At 31.3% G+C, this 20251-nt stretch overlaps 2 protein-coding genes across 2 annotated transcripts; both read right to left on the bottom strand.

Moving 5' to 3' along the window:
• Nucleotides 1-1606: 1606 nt before the first annotated feature.
• Nucleotides 1607-4554, bottom strand: LOC139500240 (uncharacterized). Its single transcript, XM_071288980.1, has 2 exons — nt 4368-4554; nt 1607-2658 (listed from the first exon to the last, which is right to left on the bottom strand). Exons 1-2 carry the CDS (start codon nt 4552-4554, stop codon nt 1607-1609), a joined length of 1239 nt encoding a protein of 412 aa, XP_071145081.1.
• Nucleotides 4555-14493: 9939 nt separating this feature from the next.
• LOC139502358 (uncharacterized) lies at nt 14494-19897 on the bottom strand. The gene is made up of 3 exons (XM_071291820.1): nt 19712-19897; nt 15765-15845; nt 14494-14988 (listed from the first exon to the last, which is right to left on the bottom strand). The coding sequence occupies exons 1-3, from the start codon at nt 19746-19748 to the stop codon at nt 14522-14524; spliced, it is 585 nt and encodes a 194-aa protein (XP_071147921.1). The 5' UTR covers nt 19749-19897; the 3' UTR covers nt 14494-14521.
• Nucleotides 19898-20251: the final 354 nt, after the last annotated feature.

The following is a 20251-nucleotide window of genomic DNA, read 5'->3' as shown; positions in this document are numbered from 1 at the left end:
AATTGGTGCTTAGCGGGCTGATATGAAAAGTTTATCACATGCTTCGATTGTTATCACATGCCTTTCCGTAACGTTATCACATGGCATTCCGGTGATACTCGGCAAATTCCGGAAAATACACCTCAATGTTCGTTTTCAGTGAAAAACATTACGAAATAGTGTACAAAAAAAAAGTAAAATCACAAAAATACTGAACTCAGAGGAAAATCAATTTGAAAAGTCCATAATCACATGGCAAAATCAAAAAACAAAAACAATTATTTAGATTCTGAAAAGTATATTGTGTAAAATAATTACAAAAAAAAATAAAAATAAGAAAACAAACAAATTATTAAATAACTGCATTCTTTATAAGTCTCAATTATAATTTAGAAAGTTACTTTGAAACGGTTGACTTTTCCAAACAGTGTTCATTATGTATATTGTTGGTTTTCTTTGGTTTTCTCGAGACGTCTATATTAAAAATGTTTTCTCCTCTGTTGAGGAATATGGAAGATAGATTTGATATATGAATCTGTTATTTTTCTCCATTGTTGAAGCATATGATAAAAAGATCATAACATGTCATTTTGCATATCGCATGTATTATCAGCCCTCGGCCATGCGGCTCTTGGGCTGATATTGAACCTAGGGCTGATAATACATGCGATATGAAAAATGCCATGTAATAATCTGATATTATATACTTAGTAGTAAATAAAGATAAATTGTATGTGTAATACAATCAATGACAAGCGTGCTGTATCAGCCACCCGTGATGATATTGATATCAGCACGGTTGCAAAAACTTTATCACACCTTTAATCTGTATGACGTCACGTCATCGATTGCAGTAACTGTTGCAAAGGGTTAATTAAATCCCTAATCTGTATGACGTCATGTCAAACCTATAATCTGTATGACGTCATTTCAAACCTCCTTATCTGTATGACGTCATGTCACATAAAATACAACTACTTGAGGTATATGTATATAATACAGTGTATATGATATGGCATTTTTCAATATCACACACCGTATCAACCCTCAACCAATATAATCCCTCGAGCAGAGCTCTTAGGATTTTATTGTTGTCTCGGGTTGATACGGATGCGATATTGAAAAAGCCATAAGTAAAATCACAAAAATACTAAACTCAGAGGAAAATCAATTCGGAAAGTCCATAATCACATGGCAAAATCAAATAACAAAACGCATCAAAAACGAATGGAAAAGAACTGTCATATTCCTGACTTGGTACAGGCATTTTCAAATGTAGAAAATGGTGGATTGAACCTGGTTTTATAGGTAGCTAAACCTCTAACTTGTATGACAGTCGCATCAAATTCCATTATATTGTCACCGATGCGTGAACAAAACAAACAGACACAATAGGTAAAAATATCAAAAAATAGAGGTACAGCAGTCAACATTGTGTTATCATCTTAATCATTATAAAAACAACAAATGTAACAAAGAAGCACAAAAAGGCATACATCAAATTAACATCCTCATTTTGATTATTTTATACGATTTTATTTGTCTATGTAAAGTGCAACCATCAAGGAAGGAGGATTTTGAGTACTGGTGTAAAATTGCGCGTTTGAAATTCTCTATATATTGTTACTTACTTCCTTGCAATCTGCAACGAGTATTTCTGAATATTAGACGTCAGCTTGTATACTGAGAAAGTAATGGTTGGACTGACCAGTATTATTCCTAAAAAGATGGCTGCTGCAATAATCATGTTTGTCATATCAATGGCTGCATTCTGTTCAAGTAGTCTATTTATTTTTGATGTCAGTAGTCTTTGAGTATTTCGCATGACATCACGATAAATGCTCATGTTTGAAAACCACCATTTTGCTGCAGATGTAGAACCATCTTGTACAAGCGACGAATTAATTTTTATTTCGTTCCTCAATTTATTGATCTCTTGTAGAGTTTCGTTGTTTGTGTCGAGGTTCTTTTGATATATGTCTGATGCCGTTTCTGAGTACATTCTTGCAGATTCGAAATGTGCTCTTGCCGTATCTTGGCTTTCAATAAAAAGGATATAATGAGATCTATCACGGAATGAACCGACCGAGTAATAATAAATACCGTAGCCTCGTTCTCGACCAATATATTCACTTGAGATTATAAGTTCTTGATATCCTACCAATGTCTTCCAAATCAATCCTGTGTTCAGCTCGCTGACCGCTTCATACATCCAGCGTATGAATATATCGATGTGATTAGAATAAAAGTTAATCTCGGCAGTCACGCTGGTGTTTGTGGAGTCTAGTTCATAACGATGTCTATTTATAAAGTTAATATACCATTCACGTGACTGAAATTCCTTTAACTTGTTGCTTGAACTAACTGGCCACGATGATAATTTATCTAAAGCCTCATCTGTCTGAGGGTATGCTTGTAATAAATCTGATTTAGTATCGGAACCAATCCTACTTAAATACAACGAACTCATATCACGTTCATTTTGGAGAGCCATGAGGAAATCTCCGAGTTCTACACCGAATTCAATCCGCATCATCACCTCAGCTGTATTCATATACATTGATAGAGAGTTAGAGAAATCGACTGCAGTGATTGCTGTTAAAACGGCCAGTGGAAATAGAACCACAGTCAACATCTTTGCCAGTTGTTTTCTTTGACCAGCTGTTGTTATTGGATTGCCTACAATTAGGAAAGCATACGCCTGATTATGATTTAACGTTTAATAACATAACAATGTTTTAAGGGGGCTCCTGGGTATAAATATTTTTTTTGTTCTAATATAGGATTTCGCTATATTTTTTTATAAATGAACTTTATCATATACTTAAAAGGGTCACCGTTCAGTTAAGCTCACAATCTGCCTCTGAAAGAAGCATACATTTTTGTTAATGTCCTTTTTTTCTGTTGAACTAATAGGAGAAATAGATGTAATATCGAAATAAAAAAATAACCTAATTACAGAAATCGCTTAAATTTTACAATTATTTAGTTTATGTACAGCTTATTTGAAAACAATACTAAAAAATATAGGTCACCGATGAGTTAAAAAAGATATTTCAAATTTAATGCCAAAACATGGCATTTTTGCACCATAGGGAGATAATTTGGAGCTTTTTCAATGATATAAACATTTTAAAAGTCATCTGGGTTGATTTTTGTACCATATCATAAAGTAATAGCTAATAGTGTAATAAATAAAATTTGTAATGAAAAAATAAAGGTTCAATTTTTTGCTGAAATTTTTGTACCCAGCAGCCACCTTAAGCTAAGTCAATGGGTTGAAGACCGTCCTTTGACATATAATGGCTTACTTTTACAAATTGTGACTTGCGTGGAGAGTTGTCTCATTGACACTTATACCAAATTCTTGTATATCGATTGTCTATAAACAATTTTTAAAACGTATAGGTGTATTCCTTAAATTTTACATGTATAAATATAACCTTTGTCTGAAATATGATCAACACAAATATATTTGTTGATTAGTAGAGTTGTTAGGTCATTCCTCTATTTTTGATACTCCATTAACATCGTAGAAAATGTGTCTGCATTTTATCCATGACAACTTTTAAATCATTTCTACTGTTTTTTAAATTGATTGCTTACTGTCCTCATCAGTTTCATCTTGGATTGTCACACATTACATTATATATATTAGCATTTTGATGAAGTATCTTGCAGATAGGAAGTTTTGTCAACAAACCAGACAGTCGTATCCACACATTGATATTTTACATATCAAAATATGTTACAACTCTTCGACTGATATACTACTGCGTTTTTGTACTGATGGTTATTTTTTTCTCTTTTTTTTTTGCCATGGATTTGTCAGTTTATTTTCGACTTAAGTTCGAATGTCCTTTGGTGTCCGTCTACATAAGAAAATGCCTGTACCGATTTAGGAATATGACAGTTGTTATTCATTCGTTTGATGTGTTTGATCTTTGATTTCGGCATTTGATTATGAACTTTCTGTTTTAAATTTTCCTCGGAGTTCGGTATTTTTGTTAATTTACTTTTTTCGCCTGTTTTTCTTTGTAGGGTAACGTTGGGTTTTCATGTGTTAAATAAAAAAGAAGCAGATGAAATTGGTGTTTATTCACTTGACTCTATGTTGGCACATAGTAAAACATTTTGCGTATCATACGTATAATAGGAGGAATTGAATCAGCTACGAGCCCAAGAAAACAATCTTATATTTTATCTTTAAAAGATAATTTTAAAAAGGGTACATCTACCATTGAGTTATGAAGAAAAGATTAAAACGTAGATATGCTTTTTTCTGAATTCAACTTCACCTTGAACGCATAAATAAAAAACAAAATGAAAGCAAAAGATTGATAAATACTGGTATATGTTTAAGAAGTTAAACTTTAGCAATGACATACCAATGCATACTCTTTTGCAAGGCTCTAGTCGTTTACCAACAGTTAGCATTCCCATTATAGCTTCATTCAGTTCTGTAGGTGATAACGATAGCGTTGAAGAAAGACTATTAGAACGATGTAACTTAGTGCCTGGAGATTTTCGATTTTTTATCGATTCCACAGGAATAACTCTGTTACGACCAGCCATTTTTTGCTGTAAAAATATAACGAATAACAAATATATGTAGAGCAGAAAAAAAAGAGCAGAGGTTCAAATAGCAATTTGTGGAGCCCTAAATTCTTTTTTAAAAGCACATTGACCCAAAACTTATGTCGATATTTTTATAGAAGATAATGGAATGGTTCATTTCCTGTCATCTTGACTAAAATGACATGCATCATGTGTTGTTTTACATTTACTATTTACTAAAAGGTATGGAAAGCAGAGCTATATATTTTTTACAGTTGTGTTATCAATGGGTCACTATACATATTGACCAAAAGTTTCTGTTTATATATTTCTTGGAGATAACGGAACGGTTAAAATTCTGACATCTTGCCTAAAATGACATGCATCGTTTGGTTGTTTTTTTACATTTAATCCTTAATAAAGATTTGGGAAGCAGGCCTTACGGTAATAAACTTTCGAGTCAGTTTTTTGTACTCGTATTGGAAAATCAACCAATCAAAATGTTGGATTTCATGTTTCGAGCATGATTTTTGTGCTCCAAGCACTGAGCAAAGTTTTATGACTTCAACCCCAGGTCTCTATTTCTATTTACAGTTGTGTAATTAATGGGTCATTACAGATTGATGCAATGGTTTTATCAGATTGACAAAATTGATTGGCAGATACTTGAATAATTGTAATACTATATTTCATACTACTAATAAAAGCTTATATTGTGTTTGTAAGTTACAGCTTCCAGACTACTTTTTTGTCACTCTCCTAATTTTGTTTTAGAATTAAAAATGCTACAATTTAAGTCAATGTGTCTTTCCTTTGGATTTCTTCTTGTTAGTACCAAATGTGACATTTGCTCAGTAGCTAGTCCTTCGGTACTGACATCATTTAAAGTTTACATGATTTCTATACACATCATGTCAATAGTTTATATAACTGTTCTAAAAAAGGGTTACAATTCTGTCAAATAAATTACAAATTAAGCTGTTTTTGATGCGACTGTCATACAGGTGAAAGGATTAGCGCTATAAAACCAGGTTCAATCCACCATGGTTACATTTGAAAATACATGTACCAAGTTAGAAATATGACAGTTATTGTCCATTCGTTCGATGTGTTTTATTATTTGATTTTGACATTTGATTACGGACTTTCCGTTTTGAATTTTCCTCGGAGTTCATTATTTTTGTGATTTTACTATTTGGCTATTTTTCTGTAGACATTTTGTTGCTGATGGTTTTTGTTTTCAAAATCTTCGTCTTCGAGTCTTCTTCATGTTCTCATGAAAAGTTCTTTATTTTACGTTGTTGGCATTTTTTTAAACATATATTTTCCTTTAGAATCAAATGTTTCAAAACATGTATTTCTGATAACTGTTCATAAAATGTTGAAAACTATTGAAAACTCTCTACCCCTAACATGAAAACCTATGAAGCAACATTTGTTCGAACTTTTCGGCTTTTATTGTTTTTCAACATTGTTGTTGATTCGGCTTTACATTGTTTTTAAAGGAGCTTCATCGATGAGTCGTACGTAGCAATTTCTGTCTTGTCCATCCTGTCATCACTTTCTGTCATTTAAATGATTGTATTTCTTAAACTGTTTGAGTTGAAAAGAACCTATAATTCTTAAATAACATTTTACATTTCAGAATTCATATTTTTCATAAAAAAGATTGTGGATAGACGTGTGCTGTAAGAAATTTGATACAATTTTCTTGTTTAAGGATGTTCGAGATATAAGCCATTGAAAATTAGAACCCTTGTTCTTTAAAAAAATATGAAAAAATAACAAAGAGTTTATAGGATTTTCATGTGTGGCTTTAAAAAAAAAAATTGTAATAAAATTATCAAAAGAAAAGGAGGGGTTAGAGGGAATTTTTTAATGCCACTACATGTACATGGATAAAACCAGAGAATTCCGATATCTGGCAAAAAATTCAAAACCAAGAGGAGCGAACATCCGAAATTCGTTTCTCACGTGACATAGAAAAAAATGAAATGATTCTTTTTCCAATTGAAATCTTTTCACATCATACCACATCTTCTTATTGTTATAAAGCAATGCCTTGTTTGCAATCATACCACATCTTCTTATTTTTATCGTTTATCACGTTACATAGAAAAAAATGAGATGGAATATTTTTCCAATTGAAGTCTTTTCACATCATACCACATTTTCTTATTTTTATAAAGCAATGCTTTTTATAAGTTTATTGAATAAAACTAATACGATACAACAATGTTTAAAACCTTACCTTTGTCCTTTCCTTTGGAGGAAATGATATATACTGGAAATCAATGTTACCAGTTTAAAAGGAAAATGAAGCAAATGAAAATGTAAGCGATAATGAGATCTTCATATAGCGAAATAGCTCAATTAGGCAGATGTCTATATTCAAATTTTTTTTTTTACCACTCTAATAACTGCATCAACTAATATAAATAGCAACAGTCTTATATATAATGAGGCAGTAATTGATGAAGTTTTTATTTAGCTCGCTTTTTTGCAAATATCGTTTTTGATGTGAAGCATACACGAAATTATTTAAATAAAAAAAGTATAAAAAAATGAATTCAAGACAGTTTTCAAGGACCGTCTCAGAAAAAAGGAAAATACCAAAAATACAAAAGTGCGTTTTCAAATGGCAAAATCAGGATATCTAAATATATATAAAAGGCAACAGTAGTATACCGCTGTTCGAAATTCATAAATCGATTGAGAAAAAAACCCAAATCCGGGTTAAAATAGGAAATTTTACTCTGGCATAAATGATCTCTCTTTAAAGTTTAACATATTCTCAATTCTACATTAAAATGTTCTGGTAGGAATGTAATAAAGAATGCAGTGTGTTTATAAAGTACCCTCTGTCATGTTAAATTAATGGCATTAAACAAAATGATATGTTAAGGCAAATCAAAGTGGGACATAATCAGAACTTATGCAATTCAATTAAGTTCAAATAAATCAAGAAACCAGTACAATAATCGTGACGACTAGAATATATATTCAACTTAATAGTTTCTCATTAGATGTGGAATATACCCTTTCTGATCAAAGCAAGGACCATGTTCTTATCATATAAATGCAATTTTTTTTTTTTCATTTATTCTATACAAAAACAAATTGGTTAATTACAGCTGCCAGGTAATAATGCTAATTTACTTAAAACCTGGATGTATATCAATATTTATTAACCACCACCAACCACCCATCACAATACAAATTGTTGAAGTACATTTTTTTTCAGGGTTTTACCTTAAACTCATCATAGATACCAGTATTTAAATTGTGAACACCGGACGAGATTTGCGTCAACAAAGACTCAGCAGTGGCGCTCCAATAAAAAAATGAAAAAGTATAAAATGAAGAAAAAGAGCATTGAAATCCCAAATTTCCGAAAGTTTTTCCAAAATACAGCTTAGGTTATACATTCCTTGTGTATCCTTAGTATTTTGAAAAATTAAAAGTTTTTAAACAGTAAAAATGCAGAATAAGACTATAACAATGATAATTTATGTCAACGCAGAAGTACAATTTTTTCGTTAATTGTTCAAATAAAAGAAAAAAACATATATTTAGCAATAGCTTAAATTTTGAGGTGCTATTTCACCATATAATATTTATTTTTTTATAGATATTCAGGAAAAAAAAACAACTTTTAATAGCAGGGTAGTTTCACTTTTTTTTTTCATTTAAGACACACATTATTCCATGTGCTTCGTTCCCGGCAATACTTTTTTTTCAATATTATTTTGTATACGTCGTTGTTTTTTGTTGATTTTTTTCTTATCATATCCCGTTATTTTTAAGAAAAACAATAAATTTTAGAAAATCTATGTTATCCAAACATGACAGTATAAACAAATTAAAAATACAAACAGTTAAACGTATGCTATCAAAAGAAAATACGAATAAAAGGAAAACTTTATCATATGTCATAACCAGGGTTTCCCATGGGTCAATTATTTTTTTCGCCACCTTTTTCGCCAAAACAATATATTTTTCGCCACTTTATTTCTTTTTTCGCCAAGTAACATTAATATATTTTTCGTTTAAAATTTACCTTTTTTCTACCCCCCTCCCTTAAAAAAGATGATTTTACCTCATTGTGTCCATGATTATTCTCTCAAACTTATTTTAGAGTCTACATTTAATGAATAAACACTAATCATTTACTTTAGAACAACAGAATTTTTTAAACTTAAAAGTGAAAAATATTCATTGTTTTTTTATACAACTTTTCTAAATGAGGGAGCCACTATATTTTTATTTATAAAGAATATAACAGAATTAATGGACATATTTTGATCATATAATATCAGTATAGTTCGTAGGGAAAGTTTCTTTGAAAGAAGAATACTGATGTGCCCTTTTGTATTTAGAAGTGGTTTTTACAACAAATCAAAAGCTTTTATCACATGAAATTGATCCCTCATTTCATGTGTAGTCATTACATTAAAGGGTTACTCTCATTCAAGGGGCTATTCCCAACCTTTTGGATAGATTTCTTCATAACGACAGTTTTCTTTTCTTGATCATCGTATTAAAATGAAAAAATTTGAGCAGTTAAACTATGCTTGAAACTCGTGTGTCAGTCAAACGACTTTCAAGTAGTCTCCCTAATCAATTACCTATATTAAAGTCAAAGGATAATAAAAGTTTTATATCAATTATATGGCCATTTTTATAAATTTCCTGTCACAAAATTTTTCGAAAAACAAAGGATTTTCTTATCTCAGGAATAGACTACCTTGGACGTATTTGGCACAAATTTTTGAAATTTTTGGTTCTCACTGCTCTTCAACTTCGTGCTTGTTCGGCCTTACACCTTTTTTGATCTGAGCGTCACTGATGAGTATTCTGTAGACGAAACGCGCGTCTGGCGTATTAAATTATAATCCTGCTACCTTTCATAACTATTGCAAAGTCTATCTTCTTTTATGCATTTAAAAACTTATGATGCTACTGCAAGTATGAATTCATTTTTTGCCCTTTTCTCTTTATTTCTATGAGAAAACGTTTACATGTAGAAAAGATAATGAGATAGTAATTTGATATGCAAAAATTGTTAAGTGACGAAGCAATGTTCTAGGACGAAACTCTTTCAATGTTTAGTATATATTTAAATATATGACCTTCATTCTTTCAAGGACAATTTAGGCTCTCATGTGTTTTTTATACTTATTACTTTAAAAGGCAACAGTGGTAGACCGTGGATCAAAAGTCATTAATCGATTAAGAGAAAAAAATGCGGGATACCAACTAAAATCGAGGGAAACACATCAAATTTAAGAGGAAAACAACAGAACAACAGAACAACAGAAACAAAAAGACACACCAACATAAATAAAAAGGTACTATTTGATAGCAACTTATCATTAGGGATTACAGGGGGATTTTCACATAAATTGGCATGTTTTTGGATCCTCAATGCTCTTCAAGTTTGTACTTGTTTGGCTTTATAAATATTTTGATATGAGCGTCACTGATGAGTCTTATGTAGACGAAACGCGCGTCTGGCGTACAAAATTATAATCCTGGTACCTTTGATAACTATTAAAACCTCTAAAATTATTGCTTGAGAGATTAACTGGTCTAATAAACTTCATTCAAATATCTGTACATGACAGACCAAACGATTTCACTAAATACAAGATCAAGGCCGTTAATATGAGTTTAATCAGGATGCTTCTATTTTTTCGCACATTAAATACACGATAACATACACGTACGGTGACCTATAGTTTTTTAATTTCTGTGTCATTTTGTCTCATGTGAATAGTTGACTCGTTTACAATCACACCACATCTTCATTTTTCTATTTCACATTAAAGAGGGGTTTTCACGATTTTATTTTAACACTTAACCTGTGTTATATTAATCAGTTTGTTCTTAAAAAAGATTAAAAAAATCGGTTATCTAAATATAACTAAATGAGTAGATTAAATAAAGATTGCTTCCTTTAGCTTGTTTCTGGGACGATCAAATGTTTTATAATGTTTAAGGTAGATCATAAGTATATACTTTTTGTGATAAAATTTTCTTATACTTTGCCAAAAGGATGATTTCACTGTGCTTTTTTCAAAAATATAATAAAAGTATCGGTCACCGTGCTATTTTCCAAGCTATGAGTTGTTGAGAATTGCCTAAATTTAGTTGGATTGTTCATGAAAAAACACATATGAGATAGAATTTTGAAATAAATTGTAAGAAGATAGATTTAATAATATGTTTTAAGAAATAAAAAGAAAAAATGGTGTCACCGACCTTGTTTTCTTGCTACTAGTAAAAATTAGAAAAATTCCTAATCAGTATAGTATATAATATTTACCAAAAGAGTTATCTCCCCTTAAAGGGATAATTCGCGATTTTTCACTATTCATCTTATTATGTTAATAATACAATAAAAACCATATTCACCAAGTTTTCTTTTGATATGCAAACTAATAAAGAAGAAAATTGGGAATTATTAATTTTATTTCTCCAAACTTCCTGACTTATGTCTTTTTGCCTACCGGGAGTGAAATTAATCTCATTTAAGTCTTGTTCGTTAACCATCTAATAACTCGATTTAAAGCGCATCGACGACTTTTGGTGTAGCTATTAACCAACGAAAAATAAGTGATAGCCATGCAACTTTTAAAATTAGATTGTAGGATTTGTGTGTGGATTTTATACGAATTTAAGTAATAAAAGTAAATCATACAAAAGAAAATTTTTATGATTTTTTTCTACAAATACTTTCAACAAACAAATGAAACTGACATGATCGATAGTTAATTAAAAATACATGTTTGTATTCTGACCTTTTTGCTTCATTCCAGCAAACATTTTCACTTGCTAGTGCTGTGAAAATAAAATGTGTATTGTTTTGTGACACTTAGTGAATGTTGAATGCATAGTTAAACTCAAGGTAACTAAAAGATTAGCATTATGTAATTCTAATCTTTTAATCTTCATTCAGTGAGATCTAGACGTCACGGTTCACCATTTCAGGTGTGAACAACATTTCGTATGAATGATAAACGGGAGTCAGTGATAGTTTTAGACACAGAAATGTAAAAAAAAGAATTAAAATTAATTTACGGGAGTAATAAGGTCACACAATAACTGGATAGCTGTTGTATATTTTTATATTTTGCATAAGCTCACTTTTAAATGACTTCTGATTATTTTTGTAACGATAAAGTACTGAATTATTTTAATTGAATAAATTTATAAATAAAAATAGCCTTCTAAACACGAGTGTTTGAACTACAAATTGTACTATTTTAGATCAGAACCGGCAACCTTTTTAAAATATTTCAAACAGATCATTAACAATTGCAATTATATAATTTAGTCCATCCAAAGCGATCTTTATTTACCTATTTAGAAATTAATGTTCTCATCAAAATATTTTAAATCTCCCAACGCATGAATACTTCAGCTATTTGAAACAAAGATGTTTTTAAATATTGACAGGAAATTTAAGGATCTTCTTAGAACGGAATCGAAAAATTACGAACAGGTATTCTTTTCAAGTGTGAAAATCATCAACAAAATAAATACATTATCGGGAATGTCCTTATTAAAATAGTCTTCGTCTCACAACGTATAATACTTTAGCTATTTGACCAACGATGTTTAAAAAAGAGACAGAACAAATTTAATGTCACATTTCCCTTTTTTTTAATGTAATTACCAGTCTGTTTTAACTGGCATGAATTGTTCTTTAAATTGCTGTCATTGAATATCAAGAAAGAAAATAAATCCGGAAATTGATTTTAAACTTTGGTACTCAATAGTTTTCTGGAAAATATGCACATCCCTTGGGAATTATTAGTGTACGTCCAGTTGCATATTCATTACATGCATGTCGGAACAATTTCTTCTTTTATTCGAGAACAATCTAATTGATATATACATCTGTGATTTTACTATGTCCATAACTTCGATGAACCAAAGCAAGTTATACATCGACCTGTACTTAAATCAAATTGGTTATCTTCTTCTTCTTCTTCTTCTGGTATACAATAGTCTATTGACATTCGGTGATTACATACTGTTGGCGTACGTGGACTAGTCTATTTACAAAACTTTTACCGCAATTTACACAAAGTGTATGTTTCTTTCTTATGTTCAATGTATACATGTATATATTTTAAATTGCGCTATAGTTCCGTAACTTTCTATCCAGGCGTATCAACGAATTGCCGACAAGTGCGTACATTTTTTTAAATCAATATTTCTGGTATGTTCCAATCTGTCCTTCACTATTGACAACGAGTATATATAACATTTTCCCAAATTTACTCTTGGAAAAAATATGGAAATAGATTTTTATTTCGTCAAATTTTTTTTTTTGTATTATTTATATTTTTTATAAATAATATTCTTTACACCAGAAATGTTATTTATAAACAAGCGTATGAGTTTAGTTATGACTAGTATATTATATCACTTTCGGACACGCAAGAAATAGATGTATATTATACACCTGATAGTTCAAAATGGAAAGTTATAAGTTATCGGCCGTGTACACTGATCAATACCCTCAGAAGTGAAACGATGCATGAACTTGCAAGCCCGACAGGAAATCCCTTGTATATCCGCCATTGAGAAATATCATATGTGTATGTAATAAACAGGGAAATTAAGTACCTCTCCTTTATTTACTTTATGTTTATTTACAATCCAACGTTATTGACACGTCTTGATAGGACATTAGCAGGTAGATCGATTTGTTAATATATCAAATAAGAAACGTATATTCTAAAAATAACTTGGGAACCAGACAGCTTACTTTTTCTCTATTAACACTATTTATGATAATTTCTATTTGACATATTAATTAGTGTAGTCATATATAGCTTTTAAATATATAAATATAGCTTTTAAATATATAAATATAGATACAAATTTTCATGAAGTTAACGGTTAATGATATAAAACGACTTTTGATTATCATACACGTGCCATAAAAAAAGAGTCTGCTATATATAGTCCAAGGACATTTGTAAAAACAGCCTCATCATTTAATACAATATATATATATATATATAATTATTTTCTGTGACTGTATATTACATTAATTTGTAGGATCCTTTACTATAGATAATTTAGCTGATCTGTAACAATAACATCTTCATGCCTTATATATCATGTACTGTAGTACGCCGCTAAATTAAAACTGACGAGGAAAGGTAATACACGGCCAGCGAAAGCTCTTTTTTTGAGAGCCCAGGTGGTCGTGTGGTCTAGCGGGACGGCTGCAGTGCAGGCGATTTGGTGTCACGATATCACAGTAGCATGGGTTCGAATCCCGGCGAGGGAAGAACCAAAAATTGGCGAAAGCAAATTTACAGATCTAACATAGTTGGGTTGATGTTTAGACGAGTTGTATATATTCTAAGATTTCATGAATCGACAAGGTGTAAATTTTGCATTTCAAGATTATGGAAAAATAAAATTTGTCATTTTGATTTATTTTCAGCTATCATGGTATCTCTATATAAATTATGTATATATTTAATGTTCATCTCTTGCATCGACATCTCAGTGCCTACTCATGATTTATTTGACAACAATATATAGTACGTTGTTACAATAAAACCTTTGCCTTTTACATTTATAGTTTAAGTGGCCCAAACTACTGTGTCTATTGCTTTCTGAATTCTATACCAAGTCAGGAATAAGACAATTGTTATCTATTTGTTTTAAAATTTGATTACGGACTGTCCGTTTTGATTTTTTCTCGGAGTTCGGTATTAAATGTGTTTCTTACGCAAATGTAGCAATGTAGCATAAAAGAGATCAAAGCACAACAGCCCAAATACTTAGACCAAATTTTACCAGAATTGTCTACCTGCAACCGTTGTTATAGTAAATGTGAATTTCCCCCTCGGGTTCCAAAACAAAAACCAAACAAAATTAAAGATCAATAATTGTTTTTATTCTGTAGTAAATGTCTTTTCGACTCTTGAACCTTAACAGCTAGGTTCACATTTTAGCTTGAACAGACAACACATGTTAACAATGCATTATCATAGAATGGTGGACATCTTAATGATCCACAGACTGCTCTTACAGGGTTAATCAGGTAACCGTCCTTGTCTGCACCTCCTGCTTCCAAAACATCAGGATTTTCATCAATGCAAGTGTATTGCGAGGATGCTTTGTGGTAATTAGAACTGGCAGACATTCTTCCAAAGTATTCTGTTTTCCAACCAGAATAGCAAGATGTCTTTCCAGGGATCATTATGACATACGAACTAAAAGTCGCGCGACAAACAGCACAAGGTACGTCATGATTATAAGGCCCTGTACCAGAGTGATATTCTGCACCATACAATGAGGATACCCAATGGAAATCGGTAGTGGCGGTATCTTTTGTCACAAAATCCGGATCATGTGGAAGACAAAGAGCCTCTGCTGGAGAACTTGTTCTACTGAACCAACCGCCACCCATGGTTCCTTAATAAGAAAGTTTCAAACAAGTAAATAAAAAGAAGGTATTACAAAGGAAAAAAGTATAACAAAGGAAAAAAAGAATATATTAAATATGGATAACATTGTGCATACTCTTTACAGGGAAATTCATATATTATTTTCTTGAAAAGTTTATAAAAAATACAGAGCTCCAAGGTTAATGAAACATTGTGATGTCCATAAAAACTAACAAAAAAAGTGAAATCCACTCCATGTATTATATTTTATCTACATTGAAAAAAAGAATGTTCCTCAAATAAAGAAAACATATGCAAAGATTGCGATAGCTAACTGTTTTGTATTAGGATATTGAATTAATAAGTTCATTTATTGTACCAATAGTATCAAAATGATTGTTAAGTATTCCTTGATAGCTGACAAAAGGAGTTAGTGGTATATACAGAAGTAAAACCCAACATAACGTACAGCCACTGCGAATTTATCGTATTATCTGTCAACCCTTGTTTGAGCTTTTAATTTTGTCATTTGCGTAAGGACTATCTGTTTAGAATTTTTCCCGGAGTTTGGTATTTTTATCATTTTTATTTATATATTATGTAAAATAAGTACTATACTGAATGGTACGTGCATATAAGGTTTTGCAAGACTTTATTTTCGCCACTAGATTTTTAACCAAATATTTATTTTTTAGTTGAATGTATTGATATTAAATACTGTTGTAAGACATTGTAATGTAATCGATTTTGTCTTGATATATTCAAGCGTGTTTGGCAAATATACAGTTTCTAATTAAAAAAAACCTGAATATAGTAATTCTGTTCCGTTGTGTTGAGGACACGTTTTCTTTCCCCATCGTATGTAGACAGCTCCATTTCCATTCTCTGAAAGAGAAATTTTCAGATTGATATTCTCGTGTGTATAAACGGACTGTAAAAATGGCGACGATTCCTTAACATGAGAACAGCAGAAAGGCTGTTGCATAATGACATTAAAAAAAATACAAAATAGAAATGAAAAAATTGCAATACACTAACCTTTTATTTTGTGTTCTTACTAATAGTTATCAATAGGTACCAAGATTATAATTGCCAGACGCGCGTTTTGTCTACACAAGACTCAGTGACGCTCATATCAAAATCGTTATAAAGCCAAACAAATACAAAATTTAAGAGTATTGAGGACCATAAATTCCAATACGTAGTGCTAAGTACGGCTAAGGTAATTTAATCTTGGGATAAGAAAATCCTTAGTTTTTCGAAAAATTCAAAGTTTTGTAACAGGAAATTTATTAAAATGACCATATAATTGATATTCATGTAAACACAGAAGAGCTGACTACTGGGTTGGTGATACCCTCGGGGACGAAACGTCCACCAACACTGGCATCGAATTAGTGGTGTAAATAGTTATCAAAGGTACAAGGATTATAATTTAATAAGCCAGACGCGCGTTTCGTCTACATAAGACTCAACAGTGACGCTCAGACTAAAAGTTGGTAAAAATATCATTACCTATTCTGACATCGGACTCGGACTTCTTTTAAACTGAGTTTTACTGAACGTATTGCTATGTATTTCTTTATTCAACATTGGCTAGATGTATAGGTGGAGGTTTGTCTCTCAAACATGTTTAACCCCGCCTCATTGTTATGCAAGTCCTAAGTCAGGTGCTCTGACCTTTGTAAGTCTTGTATAATTTTTTAAATTTTAATTCATTCATATGTTTTGCAGTTTAGTGTAAAATCTTTTTTGACTGAACTAGTATTTTATTTAGGGGTTAGCTGAGGACCACCTCCGCTGACGACCCAATTGGCGGGCTTCGGCTGTTGTCTGATCTTTGGCCGGGTTGTTGTCTGTTTGACATATTCCTCATTTCGATTCTCAATTTTATCATATTAACTGTGATCAAATCTCATAAACAAAAAGCGGAGAATGATTTAAAATTTTGCTTTTAGTCTTAATTTATATTTCTTTAAACAATAAAATTTTCTAATCAAGAAATAGTTGTTCATAATCAAAGTGACAATAAGATATAAAATCTGCAATTGATACGGTAAAGGAGTAGGTTCGGTAAGGTCCTAAAATGGCCCCCTGTTTAAGCGTAAATTTCAATATAAGATTTAGTTACCAATATCACAAGAAATTATAGCTAATACAAAGACTAGATAGGAAATAAGCCAATTTGTTGAAAATTTACGTTACTGCTTTTTATGATGACGTCACAAGTTGTACTTATTTATTGATTTTCCACGAAAAAATCAATAAAAATGGCTAAATTTCCATAGATTATTGGACAGGAAACATAGAGCGCATACGCCGACAACAAAGTTCTTTAAAAATGATGTTTGTGAAGATGTTTCACATATCTTTTTTGAATATTTAGTTTGTCGACGCCTGCACTCTATGTTTTCTGGTCCTTAATATGGTTGAAATTCAGCCGATTTTGTAAAATTTTACCAAAATCTCATATTTTGACCTTTTTGGATGTAAAAATCAACGTGTTAGAATTAAACTTTGACAAAAATAGTTCAATTTAACTTTCTCACACGTCTTTAAGTCAACTTGAAACATTTTTTGTTTTGTAACATTGGACTTTATAATCGGGGCCAAATATGACCCTTACTGAACTTACACCTGTATTTTTTTGTAATTGTAAACAATAGATATTAACGAAGCTGTTTTTTCTTTAAATCATATGAAAAACTTCAAATTGATGGCCATCTATCATAAGTCAACTGTAAATCTAGCATCTAATGACTGAAATATGTTGACTACGTTAGACAAACAGCAATTTATCAACGTAACGTTTTCGCTTTTGCAAACCGGTGAGAACCTTTCTAACCAACCAAACCAACCACCAGACCAGACTGACACCAACAACGAACCAGAAGAATTTAACAGGAAATATGAACGGTGAAAACAATGACTACTACAGCTTCTGCATACTGCATATCACATAAACATAGTTTCTGGGTTGCACAAAGTCCTTTTTATGTGTGTGTGTGTGTGTGTGTGTGTGTGTGTGTGTGTGTGTGTGTAAGACGGGTTGTATTGTTATATGTAATGCAATAAAGTATCACATTAGAATGGACGTTGATTTTCTGAATGTAAACACAAAATCGCTTCAAGTGTATAACAACTTTTATTCATAAAAAGTCATAATTTTAATAACAACTGGAACACGAACTAACAGATATAAATCTCTTAAAGCAGCAATCAACAATTAACAATTAAAATCATGAAAATACTGAACTCAGAGGGAAATCAAATCGGGAAGTCCCTAATCTTAGCATATTTCAAATGACAAAACACATTGAAAACGAATGGACAACAACTGTCATATTCCTGACTTGGTACAGGCATTTTCAAATGTAGAAAATGATATAGATTAGACGAACAAATAATACTTTAAAACAGATACACCAAAAATCAACATTCAAGAAACAAAGATTCTATCGGCTACTCTCCATATAAATACATGTAAAATACTATACAAATAAATAAGTCATAACCCTCTTCATATATTATGAAAATATACAGACAACAACCCAAATATTTGAAACAAACGGACACTTTTGCCGACTTCACGCATCTTTATCCTATTTAAAGTTAAAGTTCGTTTTTAACCTTTATTCTCAAAACGTATATTTAAGAAAACAAGAAAACTATAAAATGTCTGCCTCCGTTCAAAACAAGAAACTGGAACAATCAGATGAACTGCATGAATAATTATATTGCATATATATTCCAATATTCAGGAACTTAAAACTTCTGCTTTAGAAAAACTGCACCTTAAAAATTAACCAGACACATAAATTCAGCTGCTAACCGGCGGTAGGGACAAGCTGGAACTGACGTAAAATACTATAAATCTTACGCTAAGTTTTTATTTCGCGTGCATGAAATTCCAAATATGGTGAAAATGTATAACCAAATAAGGAAACTTCCTTATAAGGCAAATAATTTTGCACTTGACGTTTAAGAAATTGACATCATTACAGCCCTATTACTGCAAAAAGGTGCGCAACGCCGGTGCAAAAATAGATCGTAAGGAGTTATTACTTTTATCTAAATAAAACTCCCTTCTACATAAAATTTACATAAAATACGTTAGTATTTAACACTATTTCGAAGAACATACAAAAATATAACATCAACATGTTCAATACATAAATTATACGATTTCTATAATAAAATTTAAAAAAACGGTAACATTTAAAACACGTATTTCCGGAACGTTCGATTTACATTATCCGGAAATTCTGGTCTGTCAAATTTTACCGATTTAAAAATTTTATATTCACCGGAAGTGACGTTTCTTTGGTAATTGTGGGAAAACATTTTGAAACAAATCAATATTTGCCTACATCAAATGGAATCGTAGCTTATTTTATCTTTTCTTTTGGATATTTCTGGAAATATTTTACATCAATAACCACAAAAAAGGTAGGACTTTGTAACTACGTTAAAATTTCTAACCGGCAATGACAATTTCATGTCAAAATTAGGTGTCAAAGTTCCCAACAAAATTTGCTCTCAAACTCAAGACGTAAAAAATGGCTTCAGCGTTATGACGTTGTAGGAAGGCGTCCAAGAAAAAAATTAAAATAGCCTTGCCAGACGTCATAATTATTTGGACTAGAGTGGGGAATACTATTTATCAGCTTTAGTTTAAACGTCGGGATGCCAAAGCCATAACACCATTGTCAATATCAATTTTTTGACTATTGGTTAAAATATGTACGTACGTGTTCGTGATTTTAAAGCTGATTTCAATGAAGTCATTTCACTGACCAATGTCTGCACAGTTGATTCAAGTTGATTTACTCGAGCAGCATAATCTGGGTCGTTTAGAAGCAATCGTTTCCTCTCTCGCTACTACTTACACACACAAGAATTAAATGAAATTGAAAAATAATAAATGGTAACATTGTTCTTCCACAACCTACACTGGATATAAGTTCAAGCTATTCTTATCATATATGTAGATCACATTGATTGTAAGTCGGCCAATGTTTCCATTATCAAAGAGTATATATAAAGAATCTTTCGTTAATACTACGCAACACAGAAATTAGCGGAAAAGAGTTAGTACGTATTTTCAGGTTGTCTGTGAGTGACGATATGAAGTTTTTTTTGTCGAGTGAGTGCTTCAAACAAGTTCAAAAAGTCTTTATATTGTGTCAAACATCTAATATTTAACTATATACATATGCAGACAATCAGATAATCGATTTATTGGGTTGTATTTGCGTATTTTGCATGATAGAAAACAAGTTCTTTCTTTG

The sequence above is a fragment of the Mytilus edulis genome, chromosome 13, assembly GCF_963676685.1.
Source record: "Mytilus edulis chromosome 13, xbMytEdul2.2, whole genome shotgun sequence".
NCBI classification, from domain to species: Eukaryota; Metazoa; Mollusca; class Bivalvia; order Mytilida; family Mytilidae; genus Mytilus; species Mytilus edulis.
The sequence above is the reverse complement of the archived record's forward strand: the minus strand, read 5'-3'. Positions and strand labels throughout refer to the sequence as shown.